This window comes from Mandrillus leucophaeus, unplaced genomic scaffold (genome assembly GCF_000951045.1).
Source record: "Mandrillus leucophaeus isolate KB7577 unplaced genomic scaffold, Mleu.le_1.0 Scaffold614, whole genome shotgun sequence".
In the NCBI taxonomy this organism is placed as follows: Eukaryota; Metazoa; Chordata; class Mammalia; order Primates; family Cercopithecidae; genus Mandrillus; species Mandrillus leucophaeus.
The window spans coordinates 1,837,490-1,863,580 of record NW_012106631.1 but is presented as its reverse complement, the minus strand read 5'-3'; the positions used below and the strand labels follow the sequence as shown (position 1 = coordinate 1,863,580).

The 26,091-nt window shown below is 34.6% G+C and overlaps 1 protein-coding gene across 1 annotated transcript in view; it reads left to right on the top strand.

The window, feature by feature from the left end:
- Nucleotides 1–26,091, top strand: part of NCKAP1 (NCK-associated protein 1) — a 100,757-nt gene that overhangs the window by 26,133 nt on the left and 48,533 nt on the right. The window contains exons 7-15 of the mRNA XM_012000062.1: nucleotides 5,015–5,152; nucleotides 5,960–6,008; nucleotides 11,763–11,919; nucleotides 14,714–14,770; nucleotides 17,524–17,605; nucleotides 17,962–18,068; nucleotides 19,516–19,648; nucleotides 21,989–22,070; nucleotides 23,963–24,021. Coding sequence (XP_011855452.1) covers nucleotides 5,015–5,152; nucleotides 5,960–6,008; nucleotides 11,763–11,919; nucleotides 14,714–14,770; nucleotides 17,524–17,605; nucleotides 17,962–18,068; nucleotides 19,516–19,648; nucleotides 21,989–22,070; nucleotides 23,963–24,021 — 864 coding nt within the window. The remainder of the gene's footprint in view (nucleotides 1–5,014; nucleotides 5,153–5,959; nucleotides 6,009–11,762; nucleotides 11,920–14,713; nucleotides 14,771–17,523; nucleotides 17,606–17,961; nucleotides 18,069–19,515; nucleotides 19,649–21,988; nucleotides 22,071–23,962; nucleotides 24,022–26,091) is intronic.

Below are 26,091 nucleotides of genomic sequence, written 5' to 3'. Positions count from 1 at the left end.
CCAGATTTGCGTAGCTACATTATACACAAATTTATATAGGTTTTCTGTCTGGGAATTGGTTGAATTATTAGTTTGCAAGAAGCTAGTAGATGGCATCAGTTTTGAAATTTAAAAAAATCAACATTTTAGATGGAAGTATCAGAATTCCTCAAAATGCTGCACATATCATGGTCATCTCCTGTCTCTAATATCAGTAGTGGTTTTTCCCCACCCAGAACTGTCTTTTCTATTCCTCTCCTCTTTTGTCTCTGGATCCATTTAGGATTTTTCCCTAATCATGTTTGGTCTTGTTTTTATTTAACTATTTTAGATTTGGTTCTTTTTCCACTTAGGTATTGAAAATTTCCTTGACAGCCTGTTGAAAATTCCAAGCTAGGCTCTTGGCTATCTTTTTAAGTTCTATATAGTATCATTAGCACCTTAACACATTCAGTAGATAGTAGGTTATTGATAATTACATAGGATAATTCATTTGAATTAGACCAGTTATTTTCCAATCTTGATTTTTTTCTAATATTCCATGATACCTTAGAATTTTGATAAAACACTATTGTTTATTTGCCAGGGTTTGTTTTTCTGTTTCTTGTTTAGATTCGTGGGGCACATGTGCAGGTTTGTTAAATGAGTATATTGTGTGATGCTGGGTTTGGACTTCTAATGATCCCGTTGCCAAAGTAGTGAACATGGTACCCAGTAGGTAGCTTTTCAGTTCTTGTCCCCCTCCTTCCCACTTTTGGAGTCCCCAGTGTCTATTGTTGCTTTGTGTCCATGTGTACCCAATGTTTAGCTTCCCCTTATAAGTGAGTACAGTAAGTATTTGGTTTTCTGTTTCTGCATTAGGTGTCTTACGATAATGGCCTCCAGTTCCATCCATGTTGCCGGAGAAAGACATGATTTTGTTCCTTTTTATGGCTGCATAGTGTTCCATGGTGCATATGTACCACACTCTTTTTATCCCATCCACTGTTGATGGGCACCTGGGTTGATTCCACGTCTTTGCTGTTGGTAATAGAGCTGCAGTGAACATACGAGTACAAATGTGTTTTTGGTAGAACAGTTTATTTTCCTTTGAGCATCTACCCAGTAATGAAAATTGCTGGGTTGCATGGTAATTCTATTTTTGGTTCTTTCAGAAGTCAACAAACTGCTTTCCATAGGGTTTGAGTTAATTTGCATTCCCACCAACAGTGTATAAGCATTTCCTTTTCTCCAGGAGCCTTGCCAACATCTGTTATTTTTTTGACTTTTTAATAATTGCCATTCTGACTGGTGTAAGATGGTACCCATTTTACCAGTGGTTTTGATTTGCATCTCTCTGATGATTAGTGATACTGAGCATATTTTCATATGGTTGTTGGCTGGTTATATGTGTTCTTTTGAGAGGTGTTTATTCACGTTCTTTGCCCACATATTAATGGGGTGGTTTGATTTTTTTCTTGTTGGTTTAAGTTCCTTATAGATTCTGGATATTAGTCCTATGTTGGGTACATAGTTGCAATTATTTTCTCCCATTCTGTAAGTTGTCTCTTTACTTTGCCTTTGCTATTCAGGCTGGTTTTTGGTTCCATATATGTTTTAGAATAGATTTTTCTAATTCTGTGAAAAATGACAGTACTTTGATTGGAATAGTGTTGAATCTTTAAATTGCTTTGGGCATTATGGTAGTTTTAATGATATTGATTCCTCCAGCCTATGAGCATAGAATGCTTTTCCATTTCTTTGTGTTATCTGTGATTTCTTTCAGCACCGTTTTCTAGTTCTTCTCTTAGAGAGGTTTCACCTCCTTGGTTAGGTGTATTCCTAGTTATTTTATCTTTTTGTGGCTATTGTAAGTGGGATTGCTTGCTTGTTTGCTTGCTTGCCTGCCTGCCTGCCTTCCTTCCTTCCTTTCTTTTCTTTTCTTTCTTTCTCTCTTTTTCTTTCTCTTTCTTTTCTTTCTTTTTTTCCTTTCTTTCCTTCTTTCCTTCCTTTCTTTCCTTTCCTTTCTTCCTCTCCTCTCCCCTCCCCTCCCTTCCCCTCCCCTCTCCTCTCTCTCTCCCTCCCTCCCTTCCTTCCTTCTTTCCTTCCTTCTTTGTTGATGGAGTCTCACTCTGTCACCCAGGCTGGAGTACAGTGGTGCCATCTTGGCTCACTGCAATCCCCACCTCCCGGGTTCAAGCAATTCTCCTGCCTTTGCCTCCTCAGTAGCTGGGATTACAGATGCCTGCTACCACGCCCAGCTAATTTTTGTGTTTTTAGTAGAGATGGGGTTTCACTATGTTGGCCAGGCTTGTCTCAAACTCCAGACCTCAGGTGATCTGCCTGACTTGGCCTCTCAAAGTGCTGGGATTATAGGCATGAGCCACCGTGCCCGGCCAGGGTTTTGTTCTTGAGTCCTCAGCTTGAATGTTATTGGTGAGTAGAAATGCTGCTAATTTTTGTATGTTGATTTTTGTATCCTGAGACTTTGCTGAAGTCATTTAGTTTTCTAGGTATAGAATTATATTGTCAATGAACAGAGATAATTTGACTTCCTTTTTTTCTATTTGGATGCCTTTTATTTCTTTCTCTTGCTTGACTGCTCTGGTTAGGACTTTTCAGTACTGTGTTGAATAGAAGTGGTAGGAGTACAGACACCCTTGTCTTGTTCCAGTTCTTAGGGGAATGCTAGCTTTTACCCATTCAGTATATTGGCTATGGGTTTGTCATAGATGGCACTGATTATTTTGAGGTATGTTCCTTCGATGCCTAGTTGAAAGTTTTGTCATGAAGGGATATTGGATTTTATCGAATACTTTTTCTGCATGTATTGAGATGATCATACGGTGTTTTATAAAATTTTGTTTATGTAGTTAATCACATTTATTGATTTATTTGTTGAACCAACCTTGCATCCCAGGAATAAAGCCCACTTGATCATGGTGAATTAACTTTTTGATGTCCTGCTGGATTTGGTTTGCAAGTATTTTGTTGACAATTTTTGTGTCTGTGTTCATCAGGAATATTGGTCTGTAGTTTTCTTTCTTTGTTGTTGTATTTTTACAAGATTTTAGTACCAGGATGATACTGCACTCATAGAATCATAAGGAGGAGCCCCTCCCCCTCAACTTTTTGAAATAATTTCAGTAGGATTGTATGTCTGGTAGAGTTTAGCTGTGAATCTGTGTGGCCCATGGCTTTTTCTGGTTGGTGGGTATTTTATTACTGATTCAATTTAATTACTCATTATTGGTCTGTTCAGGATTTCTGTTTATTCCTGGTTTCATAAAGCAAATCTCAATAAATTAAAATCATGCCAAGCATCTTCTCAGACCATACTGGAGTAAAAATAGAGGTCAGTACCAAGAGGAATTCTCAAATCCACACAAATGCCTGGAAACTAAACAATTTTATCCTGAATGACTTGGGTAAATAATGAAATTAAGTCAGAAATAAAAAAATTCTTTGAAACAAATGAAAATAGTGACACAACATACTGAAACCTCTGGAATGTGGCAAAAGCAGTGTTAAGAGGAAAGTATATGGTACTAAAAAGATGATAAAAATAGCTCAAATTAATAACCTAACCTTGCACTTTAAAGGAACTGGAAAAAGAAGAATGAACTAAACCTAAAGCCTGCAGTGAAAATAAATAACCAAAATAACAGCAAAGCTAAATGAAATTGAGACCCCAAAGACCATACAAAGGATTAACGAAAACAAAAAGTTAGTTCTTTGAAAGGATTGTCAACAAGGTTGACAGACTCCTAGGTAGATTAACAAGGAAAAAAGAGAAGATGCAAATAAGCAGAATCAAATGAGAAAGGTAATATCACAACCAATCCCACAGAAATACTAAAGATTATCAGAGACTACTAGGAACATCTCTGTACACACAAACTAGAAAATCTAGAGGAAGTGCTAAATTCCCATAACATACAACCTCCCAAATTTCCCAGGATTTAAAAAAATTAACATAATTTTTAAAACATTCTTAGTTGGCTACGTCAGAATCACTTTGTGTAGCTTAATAAAATGATAGATTCTGGGGTTCTGTTTCCAGAGGTTCAGGTTCACTAAATTTCAGTTGGAGCCCTGTATTCTGTTTTCAGAACAAACTTCTGGCACTCTGTGTGCAGTCAGATTAAAGAATCATTCTTAAGGCCAGGCGCGGTGGCTCACACCTGTAATCCCAACACTTTGGGAGGCCGAGGCGGGCGGATCACGAGGTCAGGTGATTGAGACCATCCTGGCTAACATGGTGAAACCCCATCTCTATTAAAAATACAAAAATTAGCTGGGCATGGTGGCGGGCGCCTGTAGTTCCAGCTACTCCGGAGGCTGAGGCATGAACCTGGGAGGCGGAGCTTGCAGTGAGCAGAGATCACGCCACTGCACTGCAGCTTGGGCGAAAGAGCGAGACTCCATCTCAAAAAAAAAAAAAAGAATTTCTCTTTACAGAATTTTTAGGAAGCAGGGATTAATAGCAAAAGACATTTATGAAAGCAAGAAAGAAACATTTGAGATGAAACATTAAATATCTTGATAATAAAGCTGTAATCAACAAACCAGTTGATAAAGAAAAGTAATTTATTAAGATGAGATACAGTGTATTATTTTTATAAGACATTCTTTAGAGAAATATAAAGCATGTTGAGTTTTATTAACACTTAGTCATATAACCCCAAAGTCTTTTTCTTTTAAAGCTATCAGAATGGAAACTTGTATTGACAGAAAGATGACAGTAGGCTCCCTGTTCCTTTTGGAATAAAGTTCCCAAGATTGCCACATATTTTAACCTTTAAGAAAATAACATGAGTTTCTGACCTAAGCTTTTGCTCAAAAATGCAGAATCTGTGTAGTTTTTATAACATTAGCAAAAAAAATTCTAGAGGAGAGGAGCCGCAACCCAGCTCAGATATTATAAGGAGCATGGCTGTAATTAGGCTGTGTTGTTTTATAATGGTATAGTTAGAAACCCACAGCAATTATAGCTGGAATGTAAACAGAAAAGGAAAACAAAATTCTTCAGCTTTCTTTTTTGTATTTTAATTAGTCTCTTTCAGATGCACTAATTTCTCTTCAAATGGTATATCCTCGAAGGAATCTTTCAGCTGACCAGTGGAGAAATGCCCAGTTATTAAGCCTCATCAGTGCACCTAGTACAATGCTTAATCCAGCGCAATCCGACACTGTATGGTTCTATTTTTCTCTTTTGAATGAAAATAAAGTGACTTTTAAAAAATAATAGTTCAGTAATGCTGTTGCAGTTTGTTTCTAATTAGCATTAGCTTATTAGTTGAAGTTCATTATAAAATGTTCATTACTTAAGTCATATTGTTCAGATTTTTTAGAGTCTTAATGAAAACTGGTGATAAATTAATATGGTAAATAGTATGAGTACTTTTTTCTTTAAAGTTAAAAAGTTTGTTTTGCTTTATCATGATAGAAAAATTTGAAGTATAAAGAAAAAACAAAAATCACCCCACATCTCACCAAGTAGAACCAAGTAGACAAAATCATTGTTATATTCCTTTGTATTCTTTTCCATCTATTCTCTGTATTTATGAACATAGGTGTTCCACATATGGAGAACACACACGCATAGCTACTGATTTTGGTGAGACAGTGAGCATTCAGACACATAAATGTCTTTTATCTTGACTAAAATTTTATCTTTTGGAATATTGTAAACTTTGAAATAGGCTTGAGAAATTGATAAGTTGTCATTTACCAGATTAAAGATAATTAACAACAATATTTTTTAAAGAGAGATTTAAGGGTGTGCAGATGTGAAAGGGGCACACCTCTCATTGTTATTTATTGACTGCAAGTTTCAGTATAGGTAATAAAATTTTATCCAGCTCTTCAAATTTGTTGTGGTAGTGTTTGGGCGAAGAGTTGGGTAGTAAGTTATCGGGAGAAGGGGAGGAGAGTGACTCAATATGGAATATTTTTTAGAATTTCTTTTAACTGCAAATGTATATGTTCTCTTTTTAAGATGCCTTGTGAATACCTCTCTTTGGATGCAATGGAAAAGTGGATTATCTGTAAGTAAAATGGGTTAGTGTTATGATTATTCCCCAGGTTTTACGTTTCAGAGAAAAATAGCAGGTGACATGATTACTGCCTCTGTGCTTAGCATTGTGCTAACCCATCTATGTCCACTACCTCTTTCAGTCCTCATATTAATCCTATCAGAGTAGATAGTCTGTGTGTGTGTGTGTTTTTTTTTTTTTTTTTTTTTTTTGAGATGAAGTCTTGCTTTGTCACCCAGGCTGGAGTGCAGTGGCACAATTTCAGCTCGCTGCAACCTCCGCCTCCCGGGTTCAAGCAGTTGTTGTGTCTCAACCTCCTGAGTAGCTGGGACAACAGGCACACGCCACCACGCCCGGCTAATTTTTGTATTTTTAGTGGAGGCGGGGGGTTTCACCATATTGATCAGGCTGGCCTCGAACTCCTGACCTCAGGTGATCTGCCCGCCTTGGCCTCCCACAGTGTTGGTATTATAGGTGTGAACCACTGCGCCTGGCCAGGTAATCTGTTTTAAAGTTGAGGAATCTAAAGCTTAGACCACACAGCTAATGAATGACAAAGACAAGATTAAGAACCCAGCCTAACTCCAAGGCTCATGGGCTACGTTATATTGCCTTTCAACATAACCTTCAAAACTAAATTTTGGTTTTGCTTTTAATTATTATTTAAATGTCACATCTGTTCACTTAAAGTTTTTGGTTTTAATTTACTGCAGTTTATTTAATAAATTACTCATATGTTTGGCAGTTTTTTAGATGCATAGGAGATAAAAGTACTAGTTTCTGCTTCTGAGAAGCTTACAAACTATGAGAGAAATAGACACAAGTTTTTTTGTTTGCTTTTTTGTTTTCCGTCATTTTATTGTGAGCATCAAGAAAGTTGAAATAATTATAGAGTGAACACCCATAAATCTACCACCAAGTTTCTATGACTTCTAATAGCTTGTTGTATTTCCTTTTAAGCTGTTTGTTTGTTTGTTTATCAGCTTCAAAAGATATTTTATTTAAACTTTTAGGTTCATGGGTACATGTGCAGGTTTGTTATATAGGTAAATTGCGTGTCATGGGGGTTTGGTGTACAGATTATTTTGTCACCCGGGTAATAAGCATATTGCCTGATAGGTAATTTTTTTTTATCCCAACCTTCAAGTAGGCCCTGGTGTCTTACATTGTTCCTTTCTTTGTGCCCATGTATACTCAGTGTTTAGCTCCCACTTATAAGTAAGAACATGTAGTATTTGGTTTTCTATTCCTGCCTTAGTTTCCTAAGGATAATAACCTCCATCCATCTTACTGAAAAGGATACGATTTCATTGTTTCTTATGGCTGTGTACTATTCCATGGAGACACATAGGTTTAATACAGAATGAAAGTTTCTGTAATATAGATAAATTCCTCCTACTCACCCCTAGGCTCACTGCCACAGGGGAATAATTTTGAAGTGTTTGTGTTTTTTCATTTTTATTTTTGATTTATTAACCTTTAGAGAGTAGAGTTGGCCCTTTATATCCTGGAGTTTTACATCCAGAGATTCAGTCAACAACCGATTAAAATACAGGAAAAAAATTCACAAAGGTCCAAAAAGCAAAACTTACTGCATAATGAGTACTACATTGAGTTCACGCAAATGAAGTGATACGTAGCTATTGTATTAGGTATTACAAGTAATGTGGAGGTGATTTAAAGTATGCGGGAGAAAGGGTGTAGGTTATATGTAAATACTACATCATTTTATATAAGGAACTTTAACATCCACAGATTTTGGTATCTGTCGATGGTCCTGGAACCAGTCCCCTACACTGAGAGATGACTGTATTTGTTGACTTTTTATTACAGTGTTTCTCAAACTATGGTGAAGGACCAGTTTTCCTCCTTTAATGTTTTTTGGATTGATCCTTTAATAAAATAAAGAAAATGAATTGCTAGAATTCCCCAGAAAAATGAAGTAATAAGGACATAAAATACAAGCCCATAGTTTTTATTACTAGATTCAGTCTAACAGATTATTAGGTTTTTACTCCAAAGTCGCTGTGAAATTTTTATGAAAATTTCTAAATACCCTGTTCCAATACTTAGTGTCATTATGGACTGATACTTTGAGTTGTTTTTAGTATGAAAGAGGAAGAATTTAACAATAGTATCTGGCCTTAGCTATTTTTATTAATTGTGTTATTTTTTACATTGACCAGGTTTGTGATATTTATATTTTCTTCTGTAAAGATAAATGAGATTTTCATGCTTTGTCTCATAGTTTATTTAGAAAAACAGCTTTCAGAGTTTTGATCTTGCTCAGTTGTGTGGTAATTGTTAGTTGTTTCATGCTTATGGATGTGCAGCTGAATAATTGAGTTAATTAGTAGAGTTAGATGTCATAAGTGACCTCTGGAGTTACATAGGATTGCTCCCCCTAATCTTTATTTTAAATGGGAATGCTGATAGCGTGAGTTTGTGTAATGAGCCGGTAAGTTGATCAGAAAGCAGGCTACCCTAATGGGGTATATATGGGCATAGAGAAGTCAGATTTGAGATAACCACAGTTGCCAAAATAAGGAATGAGTTTTGCTTCTTTCGTGTTTTTGAACCCTGAGTAGAGCTAATATAGAGGTTAGGAGTTGTCTCAAATTCTGCACTTCTCTTTTTGGAACTACTACCCAGACTAGGATTTTTCTTCAATAGGTAGTCTACTCTCTTTGGAGCTTTGTTCTGGATTAGTTCAAAATGTGGTTCCTGGACCAGCAACATCAGCAACACCTGGGAACTTCTTAGATATGCAGAATCTTGGTCCCTACCCAAGACCTACTAGACAGAAACTCTGTGGATGGGTCTTAACAATCTGTTTAATGTACTGTCTCAGCGATTCTGGTGCAAGCTAAAGTTTAAGAATCACTGCTGTAGATTATAGCCTGATGCTAAGAGTTGTTCAGGACCCAGAATATTGAGGACCCAGCACTTGGAGTACAGTTGTAAAATTAATTATCCTGATACGTGTTTTAGGGTTCATTTTTGGGTCTATTGATTAGACTTGGGAGACTCCTTAGGAAACATTTTTTTTCTTTAACTCCAGAGTTTTGGATTACTAATTTCTGCCTTGTTTTTTATATTGATAGTCCAATTTTATCTGTTTTCTGCCTTCAAAGGTTTTCTTCAACTTCCTTGTCAAGACTTGGTCATCTGTTTTAAGAGCTACTTAGCTACTTTTAAATTTTTTAGTTTTATTTTTGTCCTTTCATCCTAACTTTGCTAAAGGAGATTGATGTGTAGTTTAATTAATAAGTCATCCCCCTAATCTTGGGCAATCTATTTTATTTTTTTGAGACTTCAGTCTTTTCTGTCGCCTAGACTGGAGTGCAGTGGCGTGATCTCGGCTCACTGCACCTTCCACCTCCCGAGTTCAAGCATTTCTCCTGCCTCACCCTCCCAAATAGCTGGTATTACAGGTGCCCACCACCATGCTCAGCTAATTTTTGTATCTTTAGTAGAGATGGGGTTTTCACCATGTTGGCCAGACTGGTCTCAAACTTCTGACCTCAAGTGATCTGTCCATCTTGGCCTCCCATAGTGTTGGGATTACAGGTGTGAGGCACCACGTCCAGCCTGGGCAATCTATTTTAAACTTATTTGCCTTTTTTGTTCCAATTTAAACAAATAAATATACTTTAACTCATAACACGTATGTTAAAAACAAACACTTTTAACTTATAAGTGATAAAAATTTTCAGAGAAACCTTATATTAGTAGTAGCAAGTATTTTGTAAATGTTAATGTACAAAGAGGTGTAAGACACTAAGTGAAATCTGATTTCACTTGATATTAGGGTGGAAAGTCGAGTACGTAAGAGGATAATGTTTTATAAAGAAAATTTCTCTTGACGGCTCTTTAATCTTTCATACATGTATTCTGTTTCTTTGATTGTGTGCTGGATTGAATAATTGACTTGTTTTAGGGGCCCTGTTATATGAGAAATATTTTTGTATAGTTCCAAGTCAAAGAAGTTATAAATATGTGTGTATGACTCTACAATATATGCCTACTTACAGAGTTAGCTTGCTTCTGTAGTGGCCCAAGAAGGAAGCCTGAGCTAAGAATCAAAAGATAAATGGCAAGTTTTATGTTAAAGTGTCAAGATAGCTGTACAGCTATAATAGGAGTTTAAACATGGGAGTGATTATTGAGAATCATAGGGAAATCTCAAACAAAATGGGATTGGTTTCTAACTGGCCCACTACAGAACCTTATATATAGTAGACACTGAGTAAATGTTCAGTGAATGAAAGATGAGGTCTTACGTCCTAGTATAGAAGACTAGAGAGGGTATCAGTCTGCATGTATAAGATTATATTTTTTGTAGGATTTCCAGATTAGATAACAAAAGGTAAAGATATTTAGAATTCATATAATTGAGAGCAACTTAATATATTGAAAGTATTGGACTTTAAGGATGAATAATTGGGGCTAAGTCCTAGCTTTATTACTTTAATAGTATTTTAGTAAAGTCAATGACCCTTCACTTCTTCAACTGTAAGAATCATATGGACCAGGTGCAGTCGCTCACACCTGTAATCCCAGTTCTTGGGGAGATTGAGGTAGAAGGATGGCCTGAGACCAGGAGATTGAGACTAGCCTGGTCAATGTGATAAGACCCCGTCTCTACCAAAAAGAGAAAAAAAAAGAAAGAATACCACCTGTCTTGTCTACTATACAGGATAATCATTTGAAATAATATATATGAGAAGGCTTAATGAACTATAAATTGCTATTAAAAATGTGAGATGCTATTAAAATGTGAGATGCTATGATTTATTCTCATGATTAGGAAATATTCTGATGATTTATTCTCTGTGTATGTATGTATAATAATATTTATATGTATAAATTTATACATATAAATTATATATTATATATAAATTATATATAATATGTAAATTATATACTTATAAATTATATATATATATTTTGAGACAGAGTCTTGCTCTGTCGCCCAGGCTGGAGTGCAATGGCATGATCTCGGCCCACTGCAACTTATGTCTCCCAGGTTCAAGCGATTTTCCTGCCTCAGCCTCCTGAATAGCTGGGTGCACCACCACTCCTGGCTAATTTTTGTATTTGTAGTAGAGACGGAATTTCACCATGTTGGTCAGGCTGGTCTCGAACTCCTGACCTCATGATCCGCCTGCCTTGGCCTCCCAAAATGCTGGGATTACAGGCATGAGCCATTGCACTCAGCCATTTAAAAAAATTTTTTTTGAGACAGGGTCTGTCACCCAGGCTGGAGTGCAGTGGCGCAACCTCGGCTCACTGCAACCTCTGCCTCCTGAACTCAAGCAATCCTCCCACGTCAGCCTCCTGTAGTGCTGGGATTAAAGGCATGAGCCACAGCACCGGGCCCTGAGATAAGCTTTATTTTTAAGTTATTATAACAATTGTAATGATTACTGCTTTATATGTTAATTAGAAAGTTCTGATCTTTGGTTGAAAATATTTTATAAATGTTACTTTTATTAAAATGACTTGGTTCATAACCCAGAAGTGACATTTTTCCCATTTTGTCAGTGCAGGTTCAAATAACTGGTTTTGCAGAATACAGAAAATTATAATTGGGAAAGAAACATGTTGTTACCATGGCTTATACATAGGTATTGTTACTGTTACTCAGAAGCCTCAATCTAGTGATTGTGGTTACGTTTCTGTATTTTCCAAAAGCTACACTGTTACCAAACTTTGGAATACTTTTACATTTACATTTATATTTGCTTTTCTTTTTATTTAAAGTTGGCTTTATTTTGTGCCATGGGATCCTAAATACTGATGCTACAGCACTGAACCTTTGGAAGCTAGCTCTTCAAAGTAGTTCTTGCCTCTCTCTCTTTCGGGATGAAGTTTTCCACATACACAAAGCTGCAGAAGACTTATTTGTAAACATACGAGGGTATGGCATTTTCATTTATTTTATCTTTTTTGGAGAAGGGTGGTGAGTGAGTTATCTTTACTGAAGTTTTGGGGATAAAGGAGTAGTCACACTGCAGGAAGATACAGCCTATACCATCTGACTTGGATCCCAGGAAGTTGTTTTTAACAGTCAACCTGATAGGTAATAATCATATTTTTTACAGGTAACTTCACATATTAAAAAAAACTGAGGTTACTTGGCGTTTCAAAATATGTAATATAGGAGAAGGAAGATGTGTCGTCTTTTGCAAGTCATATATGATTTTCGATGCGAAAGTACCATATACATTTTAGAGGTTTAAAATTTTTGTAAGTGTTATTTTAGAATAGGGTGTACTTGTAAAAGTATATGAAGCAATAAAAAATAGTTAATTGGATTAATTATAACAATTACAGAAGTGATACCACTGCATGTAGGAAATCATGTTGTTTTTATTTAAATAATACAAAATATTCCACATGATTTATTTTCATTTATTTCCAGTTCAGCAAATAATTATCTGAAATGTGTTTCTTAGAAATTTTTAATAACTTTATTTCTCTCCACTTGAGATTCTGCAGCCAATATATAAAAGCTAAGTTGAACTCAGACTTGGTGGCAGTTATGAAATATTTAAAAATACCTAGGATCCGCTGTACTTATGTTGGGCTTCCTAGCTTCAGATAACAATGAAATTTGCCTACATTTATTTCACATCCAGTTGAATAATGACCTAATGAAATTAAAATGAAATAAAACTTCTAGATATTTCAATGTATGTGTATATGTCTGACACTAAATTTAAGCCAATATATCTCACATTTTAGTGTACGTAAGAATTACCCTGAAATGCAAATTGAAATCCAGGTTCCTGAGCATCATCTTTAACCTCCTGTGTCTGTATCTTGGAGAGGTTAAAGGAATCTGCCCTTTTCTTCCCAAGTACTTTATTGAGATAAAATATACAAACAGAAAAATACGTACATCTTAGTTGTATAACTGATTGACTTTGCATATGAATACTCCTGCGTCATCACCACTTAAATCAAGATGTAAGAACATTTCCATCATCTCTGGAAAATTCTTTTGTGCTTCTTTCTGGTCAGTACTGCCGTGCCTAGTCCCCTACTCCCCCTACTCCTTTCTCTAGTGACTACTGCTCTGATTTCTGTCACCATACTGATATTCTTATGCCAGTGATCTGTCAGTCATATGATAAATAGTGCCTTATGTACTTTTCAGCTCTTAGTTTAGATGGTGGAATACCCTGAAATATTATATGCAAGATGGGCTTTGTCATTTTCTAGTTGATTTAGATTGAAAATCATGAAACTTATATTAATATCATATACTAGCGTACTGACAAACTCGTTGTGGAATCATGTTTTAAAAATGTAAACATTTAAAACCAATTAGCCTCTGTGTATTGAGTGAACTTATGTATGGTGCAAGTAAATTTAATGGCACCGTGAAACCAGTTGTCTTTGTTATGCTTTATTAATGATAAATTTATCATTTGAGAATCTCTGTATTTAAAGTTGTGAGAAGTTTCCATTTTTAATTTAATTGTGAATGATCATCCAGTTTAAAATATGAATTATCATAGTCAAACCGTAAGTATAAAATCTTATTAATTATAGACGGTGATGGTTACAGAATTATTATATTTTGGAAATTTGCCCAAAGAATACATAAATCTTAGAGCACTTAAATATAGAAGTTGGAGTTCATTTTAGTGTAAGAGATTTTTATTTATTTACTTTTTTTAAATTTATTTTTGAGATGGAGTTTCGCTCTGTCACCCAGGCTGAGTGCAGTGTTGCAATCTTGGCTCACTGCAGCCTCCTCCTCGTGGGATCAAGCAGTTCTCCTGCCCTCAGCCTCCTGAGTAATTAGGATTCCAGGTGCCCGCCACCACGCCCAACTAATTTTTGTATTTTTAGTAGAGATGGGGTTTCACCATATTGGCCAGGCTGGTCTTGAACTCCTGCCCTCAAGTGATCCACCCACCTTGGCCTCCCAAAGTGCTGGGATTACAGGTGTGAGCCACCGTACCCGGCCATGGTGTAAGAGATTTTTAGAGAGGTTGTCAGGAAGATATTTTTTCTTTAACATTTTAGCAATTTTGAGTTTTTATATCTGTTATTCATGAAATTGTTTATTATTAGCATTTGTTTTTATGGTAGCATCTTTAAGCTGATGTTAATTAAATGTTTTTTTATTTGAAAAGTAAGTTTTTTAAAAAAAAATACATAGCTTAAAATATATAGTTCTCTTAAAATAATTTAAAGTCGGCAAATGCTTTTCTGCCTCAGTTTTCTCCATCACAAAACCTTTTTATCCAAACAGCCACTACTTTTGATCACTAATATATATCCTTTCAGAATTTTTTCATGCTTAAAGATAGACTTGATTAAAAAGTCAGAAATGATAGCTTTGTCAGTACTTTAGATTTTTGGAAGTAACTTCTGATGTTAATTACATCAGAAGTATAATTTCAGTGTCTCCTTTGAGGCTTAAGGAAGTAATAACATTTAATTTAAAAAATCTACATTGTGAAGTTTAATTTTATTGTTGGATTTAATATAATGTGACTTTTTTTCTTTTAGGAAGGCTTGAATGGACATCTAAATGCTAGGAAAAAGTGTGGGTAGATTCTTCCATGCACTTCCAGTTTGAGGGCCAGGTTTTAAATTGAAAATGTCATTTTTAATTGACTTCTAGTATTAGACTTACTCATTTTGACAGTTATTGATCAAATTAAACTAACGTGCTAATTTGTTTTTGCACCTAGCTATAATAAACGTATTAATGACATAAGAGAATGCAAGGAGGCAGCCGTGTCACATGCGTAAGTAGTTTTATTTTATCTGTGGTAGTTTTAATCAAGAAAAAAATTCTTAAAAGCATCATTTTGTTGAAGTGAGTACAGATTAATAGTATGCAAGATATGGTAGTAGAGGGGGACTTTCAGTCAATGAAAAATATTAAGTATATAGCCTCAATATGTAAAACCTTGGAATTAGTGAAGTCAGATTTTAAATGTTTTTGAAGTGTTGATAAAATGCTATAAGGAAGTATCTTACTTTGGGTATAATCTCACTGCCACTATGCTCTGCATACCAATATGATTTTTGTACTACTACATGAAAATTAATATATCTTTATAACTCTTCCAGATAATATTTCCTTTTTTTTTTTTTGGAGACAGTCTCTGATGCCATCTTGGCTCACTGCAGTCTCCACCTCCCGGCTCAAGCAATTCTCCTGCCTCAGCCTCCTGCATTGTTGGGATTACAGGCACCCACTGTACAATCTCAGCTAATTTTTGTATTTTAGTGGAGACAGATTTTCACCATGTTGGCTAGGCTGGTCTTGAACTGCTGACCACAGTGATCAGCCCGCCTCAGCCTCCCAAAGTGCTGGTATTACAGGCATGAGCCACCGTGCTCGGCAAGTATTTACTTTTAAAAGTACACCTCTTTCCCAATTTTAGTTTCTTATATTAGTAAATATATAGCTATCCTAAGTGAAAAATTAGTGTATTTTAAATCTTTGAACTGCTTTCCAGTTTTCTCAAATAATTCTAAATAATTTAATATTTCACTTTGTTACATATATGATATACTTAATGTAGAATATTTTCTGCAGTGAACTTAGGTACTATATACAGATAGTAGTATTTGATCTATCAGTATTTCTATATAAGGCAGAGAGAAGGCAAGCATCACTCCATAGAGAAAACTATGAAACCACGGGAAGTTTTAGAATTTCAGTTTAGGCTATAAGATAGATATTGGGAATTTAAACCATCTTTACTCATTGTATCTGTGCTACATCATTCCTCATGCATATTTTATTTACTTGAATGAAGTACATGTGCTTAATTTTTCAAAAATGATTCCTAGTGCAAATAACATACTTTGGAGTTCATTAGAATTCCTCTCTAGACTTGCAGAAATGCACATAATTATTATTTCTTCACGGGATAGACCCTACTATAGGCAGAAATATAGGCATAGCTATCTTTTATAAAGATCGTTTACAAGTAAAGTATTTTTATTTTCCTCCTTCTGTTTATTAAATAAAATAATTATAAGTAGTAAGCAGTGCCAGGCCCAAGTACTTTATAGACATTTTCTCCCAATAAACATCACAGACTTCTCACAGTAATCCTGTGAAGTAAAATAATCAAAATAACATTTGTTCATTTTCTTCTTGGAAATGATACGATGACTTTATTATTGTCAGTAAAAAGAGCTTGTCATTGAAATTAAAGTAACGTAGAAGCACTGTATATGAGGCATCATGAAAGATAGTGCATCTTTTGAAACAGGTGCCATCATACTTATTCTATAGACAAAAAACTGAAACTTAGAGTTGGAACCTAAGGTCATGCAGGGAGAGGATGGATTTTAATTTGAATCCTCTGAAACTGACCTGCTGTGTCACAGCAAAATTACTAGTATTGGGTTTTTGGCATAGACGTCATTCATACACACACACACACACACACACACACACACACACACACACACATTTATGCACCTATCTAAATTCTAAAACTTTCTTGGAGCAGTGTGTATTTTGTGTAGTATGAGGAGTTTGAATACTTAGAACATTTTATGATTTTTTTCCTTCTGTTAATATGTGAGAATGTTTTCTAATCTTAATTTTAAAATACCTAGTATATGAATATTTATGATTATCCCTTCCTTTCCCCATCTTTCTATTTTTGAACAAGAGTGCCAAGTAGATCTCATCTCAATACCTTTACTGACTATAGCTCTTGTGTATTCAGTTTTGTATATTTAATAGGAATATAACTTAATAAGAATATAGATAACCAGATATTTATTAAGTTATATTTGTTAATTTCTATATGGAAGTGACAAAAAAGTATACAGTTAGTCAGTTTTTGGCTTCAAGGATTTCTTTTTTTGTTGTTGTTGAGGTGGAGTCTTGCTCTGTCATCCAGGCTGGAGTGCAGTGGCATGATCTTGGCTCACTGCAACCTCTGCCTCCTGGGCTCAAGTGATTCTCCTGCCTCAGCCTCCCAAGTAGCTGGGATTACAGGCGCCCACCATACCTGGCTAATTTTCTGTATTTTTAGTAGAGACGGAGTTTTGCCATGTTGCCCAGGTTGGTCTCGAACTCCTGAGCTCAGGCAATCCACCCAACTTGACCTCCCAAAGTGCTGGGATTATAAGCATGGGCCTGGTCACCGTCAAGAATTTCAGTCTGTAAAGTGCTTAAAGCTGTGTGGTACTAAAATTGGAGAAATTATTCGTCAATAAATAGCTGGATGTTGGGAAATGCTTCTTGAAGGATTGGTCTTGAAGGTTGGGTAGGATTTTGATAGATGGAGAATAACAGAAGAAACACAGTTTAAAAAGCAACACAAGAAAGGCAGGATAAATGTAAGATTAGAAACTCACTTAATGACAAACACATAGAAGATTGTTTTTATAGGAACTTTGGCTTCCTAAAAAAAGACTTTAGAAGTTGAACCTGTAATGCTAGTTACTTTAATTGCCAATAAAAATTTTAGTAGAAGCAGATAAACTATTATGGTGTCTTTCCCTGTAGCGGTTCAATGCACAGAGAAAGACGCAAGTTTTTAAGATCTGCACTGAAGGAATTGGCTACTGTCCTCTCTGATCAGCCTGGATTGCTAGGTCCCAAGGTAACTGATTTAATTATTATTTCAATAATTGTGCCATATTAAAATTTTAAAAAACATTTCTAAATGAAATTTTACTGAAATTTGAGTCAGGGACTACATAAAAGGATTTTTATATTTAGTGGAGCATGAATTTTCTGACTTGACATTCATACATCGTACCTCCCTGCATTCTTCTCCCTTGTATGCATGCTCTCTCTCCTACATACTTGTAAGTTCTCTTGTGCTCTCTCCTGTTAGTCTCCTCACTCTTTTGAATTGATATTATCACTTCTTGCCAATGACTTTTCACATAGAAGGAGATTACGAGTTTGTTTTTTGTCATTGAATAAGAATAAACACTTATTTTTTTTAAACAGGCACTTTTTGTTTTTATGGCGTTATCCTTTGCCCGTGATGAAATCATCTGGCTACTTCGTCATGCAGATAACATGCCAAAGAAGAGTGCAGACGACTTTATAGATAAGTACGTTAGCAACATTTAAAAAATTATTTTCTGTATATAGATGCTGCTTGATTTACAATGGGTTGTGTCCTGATAGACCCCATTGTAAGTTGAAAGTATTGTTAAGTTGAAATGCATTTAGTACATCTCATCTACTGAACATTAGAGCTTAGCCTAGCCTACCTTAAATGTGCTCAGAACATTTTTATTAGCCTACAGTTGGGCAAAATTATCTGGCAACATAGTACACTGAAGAGTGTAAGTTGTTTATCTTTCTGATCACATAGTTGACTGGGAACTGCGGCAGCATCATGAGAGAGTATCATACTGCCTATTGCTAGCCTGGAAAAAAAAGTCAAAATTCAGAGTACAATTTGTACTAAATGTGTATTGCTTCTGCACCATTGTAAATTATAAAGATAGTACATCCAAATCACTGTAAGGTGTGCACCATCTGTATTCTGATTTATGGGCTGGGGAATCTGGAGACTTATATTTGAAGCAAAATTATTTTGAAGAGCTTGGAATATTTGTGATATATCATTAGATGATATTAATTAGACTGCAAAGTCAACTTTAGTTTTAAATTAGGGCTTTTGTTTTCTCGTAGTATGCTTTGTGGTGATAAAGTTTTTGTTTTCTTGCTATGCTCAGTAATATTTCTTACAGAATTCATTTTTTAAAACTAGTTACTACACAAAACATTTAAATAAAAATCCTGTTTGTAGAGTTGCAACCCAGTGTGTCATTAAAATGTCTTTGTGTTGTTTTAGTTCAGTCTCTCAATAAGAGTTAGAAAAATGGAGCAGAGAAATAAGAGCATACAGGAAAATTTTATTTCTTGCTAATCCTCTTTTATTTGAGATTTTTTGATGTATTTATAACATGTCCTGTTTTTTTATTTTTTTAAATTTAATTTTGTTTTGTTTTGTTTTGTTTTTTGAGACGGAGTTTTACTCTGTCACCCAGGCTAGAGTGCAGTGATGCCATCTTGGCTCATTGCAAACTCAACCTCCTGGGTTCAAGCGATTCTCCTGTCTCAGCCTCCCAAGTAGCTGGGTTTACAGGCACCCACCACCATGCCCAGCTAATTTTTGTATTTTTAGCAGAGATGGGATTTTACCTTGTTGGCCAGGCTGGTCTTGAACCCCTGACCTCAGGTGATCAGCCTACGTTGGCCTCCCGAAGTGCTATAATTACAGTTGTGAGCCACTGTGCCCGTGAACACTATTTTCAGTTTGGATTTTCTGCTATCAGTTTTTAGCCTTAGCTTTTTTTCTTTTTTTCTTTGCTTTCCGTGATTTCTTTATTTATGAAACAATTTAAAAAGGAAGTAATTGACATCAGGTATTAAACAGTGCCCTTTATAAGAAAAATACTTTTAGGAATGAGATCTAGGGCCTCTAATATATTCTTTAATAATGGTGAATTTATTATTTGAAATATGTTTCTTGAAATTTTAAAAAAGGCACATTGCTGAATTAATATTTTACATGGAAGAGCTTAGAGCACATGTGAGGAAATATGGACCTGTAATGCAGAGGTATTACGTGCAGTACCTTTCTGGCTTTGATGCTGTTGTCCTCAATGAACTCGTGCAGGTAAAAACTATCTCATACTATTTCCCTTTTGTTCCTTCCTTCCCACCTTTGATAGTATTTGATTTGTTTGTTCAACAAGCATTTATGAAATATCATGTGCCAAGCGATAAATCATGTTTATATTTTGTCGCGGAGATCTTTACCTAGAAGGGAAGAAACGGTTGTAGTCCAATGTGATAGGTATTGTGCGTAAACTGTATATAAAGCTCAGAGTGAACACAAGGAAAGACACGATTATTTATCCTGAAGATGAAGGTGTATACTCACCAAATTACAGAGGGCCTTGGGAAAGAGGAGGTTAGTCATAAATCGGATGTACTACTTAGAAAGATCACCCTGGTTCAGTGTGGATGATAGATTGCTGGGAATCAAGTAAGGAGGCAGAGAGACCAGAAGAAAAATGACAGCAGTAGGCTAAATGAGAGGTGATGAGAGCCTGAGCTTGGGCAGAAGCTGTGGAGATTCAGAAGAGATGATAGAGACAATATAATTGATAATTAACTATTAGAAGGAAAGTAGAATAAAAATCTTTTTGAAGAAGATTGTTAAAGGATGACCAGTAAATAAAGATTTCATATAGATATTCCCATTTAAATGTCCAATTTTTTTTCCTTAATTGGTTTTTAGCCTTTTTTTTTTTTGCTTTCCATAATTTACTTATTCAGTGTTTTTCATCTTTATTTAAATTAAAAAAAATTTTATTCCAAATAAACTGACCCTAAGAAAATAGTATTTTATTTTCCTTCACTTTGTAGAATTACATGTTTCAAATGACTGTAAGCTAATGTATAAAGAACAGTTAAGAATCCTCTTTATATAAAGACTACTCTAAAGCTGCTAGTTTTCCAGAGAAATAACCATACTTTGAAGTTCTCATTTTTTTCAAATCAACCTGAAAATATAATAAGGAAAAAAATTGTTCATGTAATTTTTTTTTACCTTGAATTATATACTGTTACAAGCTAGTATTCTAAACTCTATAGTTTATTTCTTCTTTTATCCACTAGATGGAGCTCTGATACTTCCTTTCTATGGTCATTTAAAAAGGGAACAGAAAACCTCGGGTATTATTGCCTTACTATAATTTTATTTGAATAGTCATTACTTACCAGATAAGCCAGAAGCTTTTGTTCTTATTTATTATTTATTCATACTAGCATACAGTTTAAAAAGTAAACCAGAATTCCTGAGTCACTTCATCTGTTTTTATATAAAGTGGAGTTTACTAATACTGAGAAAATTAATTCTTAGCATTTCTTCTGGATTATATGATAGTATAGTATCAGCAGCAATCATACTGATATTAGTAATTGCCAGATTTATTGATAATGTCTCTTACCAAATCTGTAGAATACCTCTGTGAGAGTGGATATAGTTATCATTATTTGTTGAAGAAGAAATGCCTTATGTGATTTGCTCATTATCACACAGCTCATAAGTAATAGAGCCAGTAGTCAAACTCAAGTTTTAACTCCAAAGTCTGAGCATTTTACCACCCTCTTCTGTTGCAAAGTATATTCACAATGTTTTTCACCATTTGCTAGCATATAAATTTAGAACTAAGGTTGTAAACCTGTTAGCATAGTTGATTGCAATAGGCGTTAATATTTTATTGTGGTAAAATATATGTAACAAAATTTACCATTTTCACGATTTTTAAGTGTATGGTTCACTCACATCGTAAAGTTTTGAAATTGTGTTTTATTTATGCTGTTTGTAAGCTAAGCATCCACTTTTTAAAAGGAATTTTTTTTTTTAGCATCCACTTTATATACAGTTTATCAAGTATTCATTTTTTAAGCTAGGTTGAAAAGGGTTTTTAGGTCTTAGTTTTGTTGAGGCCTAACATACGATAAAAATCACTCATTTTTAGTGCATGTTGTAAATTTCGGTAGCTATGTACATTTGTGCAACTATTACCATCACCACATTCAAGACAGAACTTTTCCAACACCTTTAACAGTTTACTTATATACCCTTATGGTACAGCTTCATCATTCTTCCATAAGCCCCTGACAGCAACTGGTGTTTGTCCATACAAAGCATACAAAGTATAGTATGAAAGTAAGTCATACTATACTTTCACCTTAAAAATACTTTTTCATATAAATTTTCCTACAAAGTGTATGAAAAAAGTACTTTTTTACACATAATCATTTATTTTTTATTTCTTTCACTTAACATAATGGTTTTGAGATTCGTATTACAGTGTGTGTTAAAATTTCATTTCTTTTTTATTACTGAAAAATATTCCATAGTATGGGTATACCAGTTTGTTTATCCATCCACTAATTGATAGACCTGAGTTGTTTCCCAACTAGATGTCTTTTTGTTTTTCAGAATCTTTCTGTTTGCCCTGAAGATGAATCAATCATCATGTCCTCTTTTGTTAACACTATGACTTCCCTAAGTGTAAAACAAGGTAAGAAGCCTTTTAAATAAAAGCATATTTTCTTCTAATTAGATTTTCAAATTTGATTATTTTTAAGGAGATAATTTACCAGTTAATTTGGCTAATGATCTATTATTTTTTGTCCTAATATTGTTCTCTGAAGCAAAGATTTCTAAAATGGGTTTGTGATGCTATTTACAAAGATAATAATTACAGTTTTATATTTCTAATTATTAAGCAGGAAGAAAAGCATTTTGTAACAAAAACAATAAAACATTTGTATTTTGTAGCAAATCATGTATTTGATCCAAGCATACCAATAACAATATTTAATGCCATTTATAAAATGTTTAGTCTGTGCCAGGCACTTTACATATATATTATCCCGTTTACTCCACATTCTTTTTTCAACACTGTTATTACTTTTGACAGATTTGGAAACTCTGGGTTTTAGGGTTAACCTCTCAGTTATTGAGCATAATTTGCCACGCTCTAATAGCTATTAAGCAGGAGTAGGAATTTGAGCTCAAATCTGTCAGTCTCAAAAATTGATGTCATATAATCACCTTGCCATTATTCGAACACTCCATTCTGGTGGAATGATTAGTGTGTTTTAGTTTTATAGTCTTTTAGTCTTTTAATAAAGGATATCAGAAACCTTGAAAACTTCTGAGTAATAGATATATAAACATTTTTCTTAGTTCAGCCTGTATTGCTACCACATCTAAGTAATGAAACTAAAATAATTTTTTCTGGTGATATTTGGTTTCTATAGAGTTATTTTGTGGAACTTCAGCATGCTGTCCAAAGTTTCTATTGGTAGGATCTCTCAAATTCTATTCAAACTCCTGTAAATTGACATGTAAGCACACTGAGAATCAGAGAGCTTAGGAGAGAAGCCTTTACTTCACTTAGCACAACTGTCTCCTTTATCATCATCTTTACAGGATTTGAGAATTGTTTCACTGTCTTCATTCTTAAATTTTAAAATGTTTTTATTTTTTAATTGTAAAATATACATAAAATTGACCATCTTAACCATTTTTGAGTGTATAGTTCAATAGTGTTAAGTATATTCATATTGTTGTGCAACCAATCTCCAAAACATTTTCATCTTGCAAAACAAGTCTTTTAATGGTTATTGAACAACAATGCCCCATTTCCCTTTCCTGCTAGCCCCTGGCAACCTCTGTTCAACTTTCTGTTTCTGTGAGCATGACTACTATAGATACCTTGTATAAGTGGAGTCACAGAGTATTTGTCTTTCTGTGACTGGCTAATTTCACTAGGCTTAATGTCCTCGAGTTCAGCCATAGTAGCATGTGTCAGAATTTCCTTTCTTTTTTAGGCAGAATAATAGTCCATGATATTTATTTATTTCATTTTTGAGACCCAGTCTCACTCTGTTGCCCAGGCTGGAGTGCTGTGGTACAATCTCAGCTCACTGCAACCTCTGCCTCCCAGGTTCAAGCAGTTGTCCCACCTTAGTCTCCCGAGTAGCTGAGACTACAGGCACACACTACCACACCCAGATAATTTTTGTATTTTTAGTAGAGATGGGGTTCCCACGTTAGTCAGGCTAGTCTCAAACTCCTGATCCTTAGGTGACCTACCCGCCTCGATCTCCCAAAGTGCTGAGATTACAGGCATGAGACACTGTGCTCAGCCTCCATTGTATTTAGATACTAGATTTTGTTTATTCATTCATTTATCAATGGAAATTTAAGTTGATTCTACCTTTGACTATTTTGAATAATTCTTCTGTGAACATGGGTGTACATACATCTTTTTAAGACCCTGGCTTTAATTCTTTTAGCTATACTCAGAAGTAGAATTGTCTTAGCTGTTAAAATTTAAAATGTGCTTATAGATTTCTGAAAACATTAATTTGCTTTGTAATCTTTTTTTTTCTGTTACTACAGTTGAAGATGGGGAAGTATTTGATTTCAGAGGAATGAGATTAGATTGGTTTAGGTTACAGGTAAGAATAACCTTTTATTGTCATTCTGTTTTGTTATTTTATTTAACATGAAAAATTTTATAACAGAACTATAAAATATTCATTGTTATATACCTATTGAAAATATTTCTTTTGTATAATTAACCATAAAAGAAACATTTTGTACTCATTATTAAACTTGGATAAATATATTTATAACTTAAGCCAATATGTAAGAGTTTTTGAATAGATTATTGTAATTTAAAAATATCTAAAAATTTAAATTCCAATCTCTCTCTCTTGATTATCCTGATTCAAATATTTAATTCTAAAGTAAAAGCACAAAATCTTTTTTGAGAAAATATTTAAAATCTACTGTGGGCATCAGCAAACTTTTTTTAATAAAGAGACAGCTGATAAAAATTTTCAGCTTGCAGCCATGTAGTCTCTGTCATCATGATTGCATTCTGCCATTGCAGTGTGAGAGCAGCTGTAGACAATACATAACTTAATGGGCATGGCTGTATTCCAGTAAAACTATTAATAAAAACCAGCAGGTAGCCCACAGGCCGTAGTTTACCACTACGATCTGTACCAAAAACTTCCGTTTGCTGAAAAACAGAAATAAATATCATTAGAGTGTTCATTTAATATATGTCTCATATAAATAGTTCATAAAGGCATTAAAAATGCAAGCCTAACCCTTTGGTGTATACTGTAACCTTAATGATAAAAATTAGTTGCCCTGTAAATATTTTAAGTGATTATGGGAAAATGGCCCAGTGTTCTCAATAATCTGCATCTTTTAAAAATCCATATATTTGTAAATGATAATAGTCATTATATCATAATATAGTCATTTGACTCATTGTGAAGTCAAAACATTCAGTTTGCCCCATTCCCAGTTTCATTCTCCAGAAATACTCACTTTTAATAACTGGCCTATATTTTTTTAGATGTTCAAACGAGTAAATTAGATAGTACTATGTACTGTTTTGCTATTTATTTATTTTTTTTTTTTTAAAAATATTTACTTATTTATATTTTAGAGACAGAGTCTTGCCCTGTCACCCAGGCTAGAGTACAGTGGTATGATTATAACTCACTGTAACTTCAGGCTCCTAGGCTCAGGCAGTCTTCCCACGTCAGCCTCCTGAATAGCTGGGACTATAGGTGCGAGCCACCACACCCAGCTAATTAAAAAAAAAATTTGTAGAGACTGAATCTTGCTGTATTGTCCAGGCTGATCTCAGATTCCTGGCCTCAGCGATCTTCTCACCTCAGCCTCCCAAAGTGCTGGGATTACAGGCATGAGCCACAGTGCCTGGCCTGTTTTGCTATTACAAATAAATAAATAAAATTTCTATTTGTTTAATTAAAAAGAGAAAATATAAGTAGTATTTGTTTGTGGAAGCTATTTTTAGATGGAAACAGTCTCAAGAATGACTCTCAGGATGACTATGCTTTTCTGGCAGTCTGCTTAGTACTCTGAGGTGCTTTTACTTTTCTTAGGTTCTTTTCCTTTCAACCTCAAAATGCATGAGCACTTTTCTCCTTTTTGTTCTGTATTCTATAGGGAGCTTGTTTTTAGAACTGAAGACTTTTATAAATACAAGTATTAAATAACTTACCAGTTTGTGGGAGATGAGGGAAGTACACTTGAAATACCAACATCCTAAACTGTTAAATGTGTATATATAATAGGTTATTTTCTTATTACAAATGAAGTTTTAAAATTGACACCTCTTTGTTTTTAAAAAGGCAATGAAACAATACAGAAGTAGAACTTGTAATGTGAAGTGGAATTTGCTTTGCCAAAGGATATACATGTTTCAGACTTAGAAAGTCATTGTCACAAAGCTTGAACTGCTTCAATTTTCTGTTCTCGGTTTATGGAAGTGCCTAAACCAATACTTGGACTCAGAGAATTTTAGAGATTTAGATGCATTTCAAATGCACCTTTACATTTGTGCATTTATGGGAGTGCCTAAACCAGTACTTGGACTCAGAGAATTTTAGAGATTTAGATGCATTTCAAATGCACCTTTACATTTGAAGTATTCATGTGAGAATTTTAGCCTTTTTCAATTACAGCAAAATAAAAAGCATTGA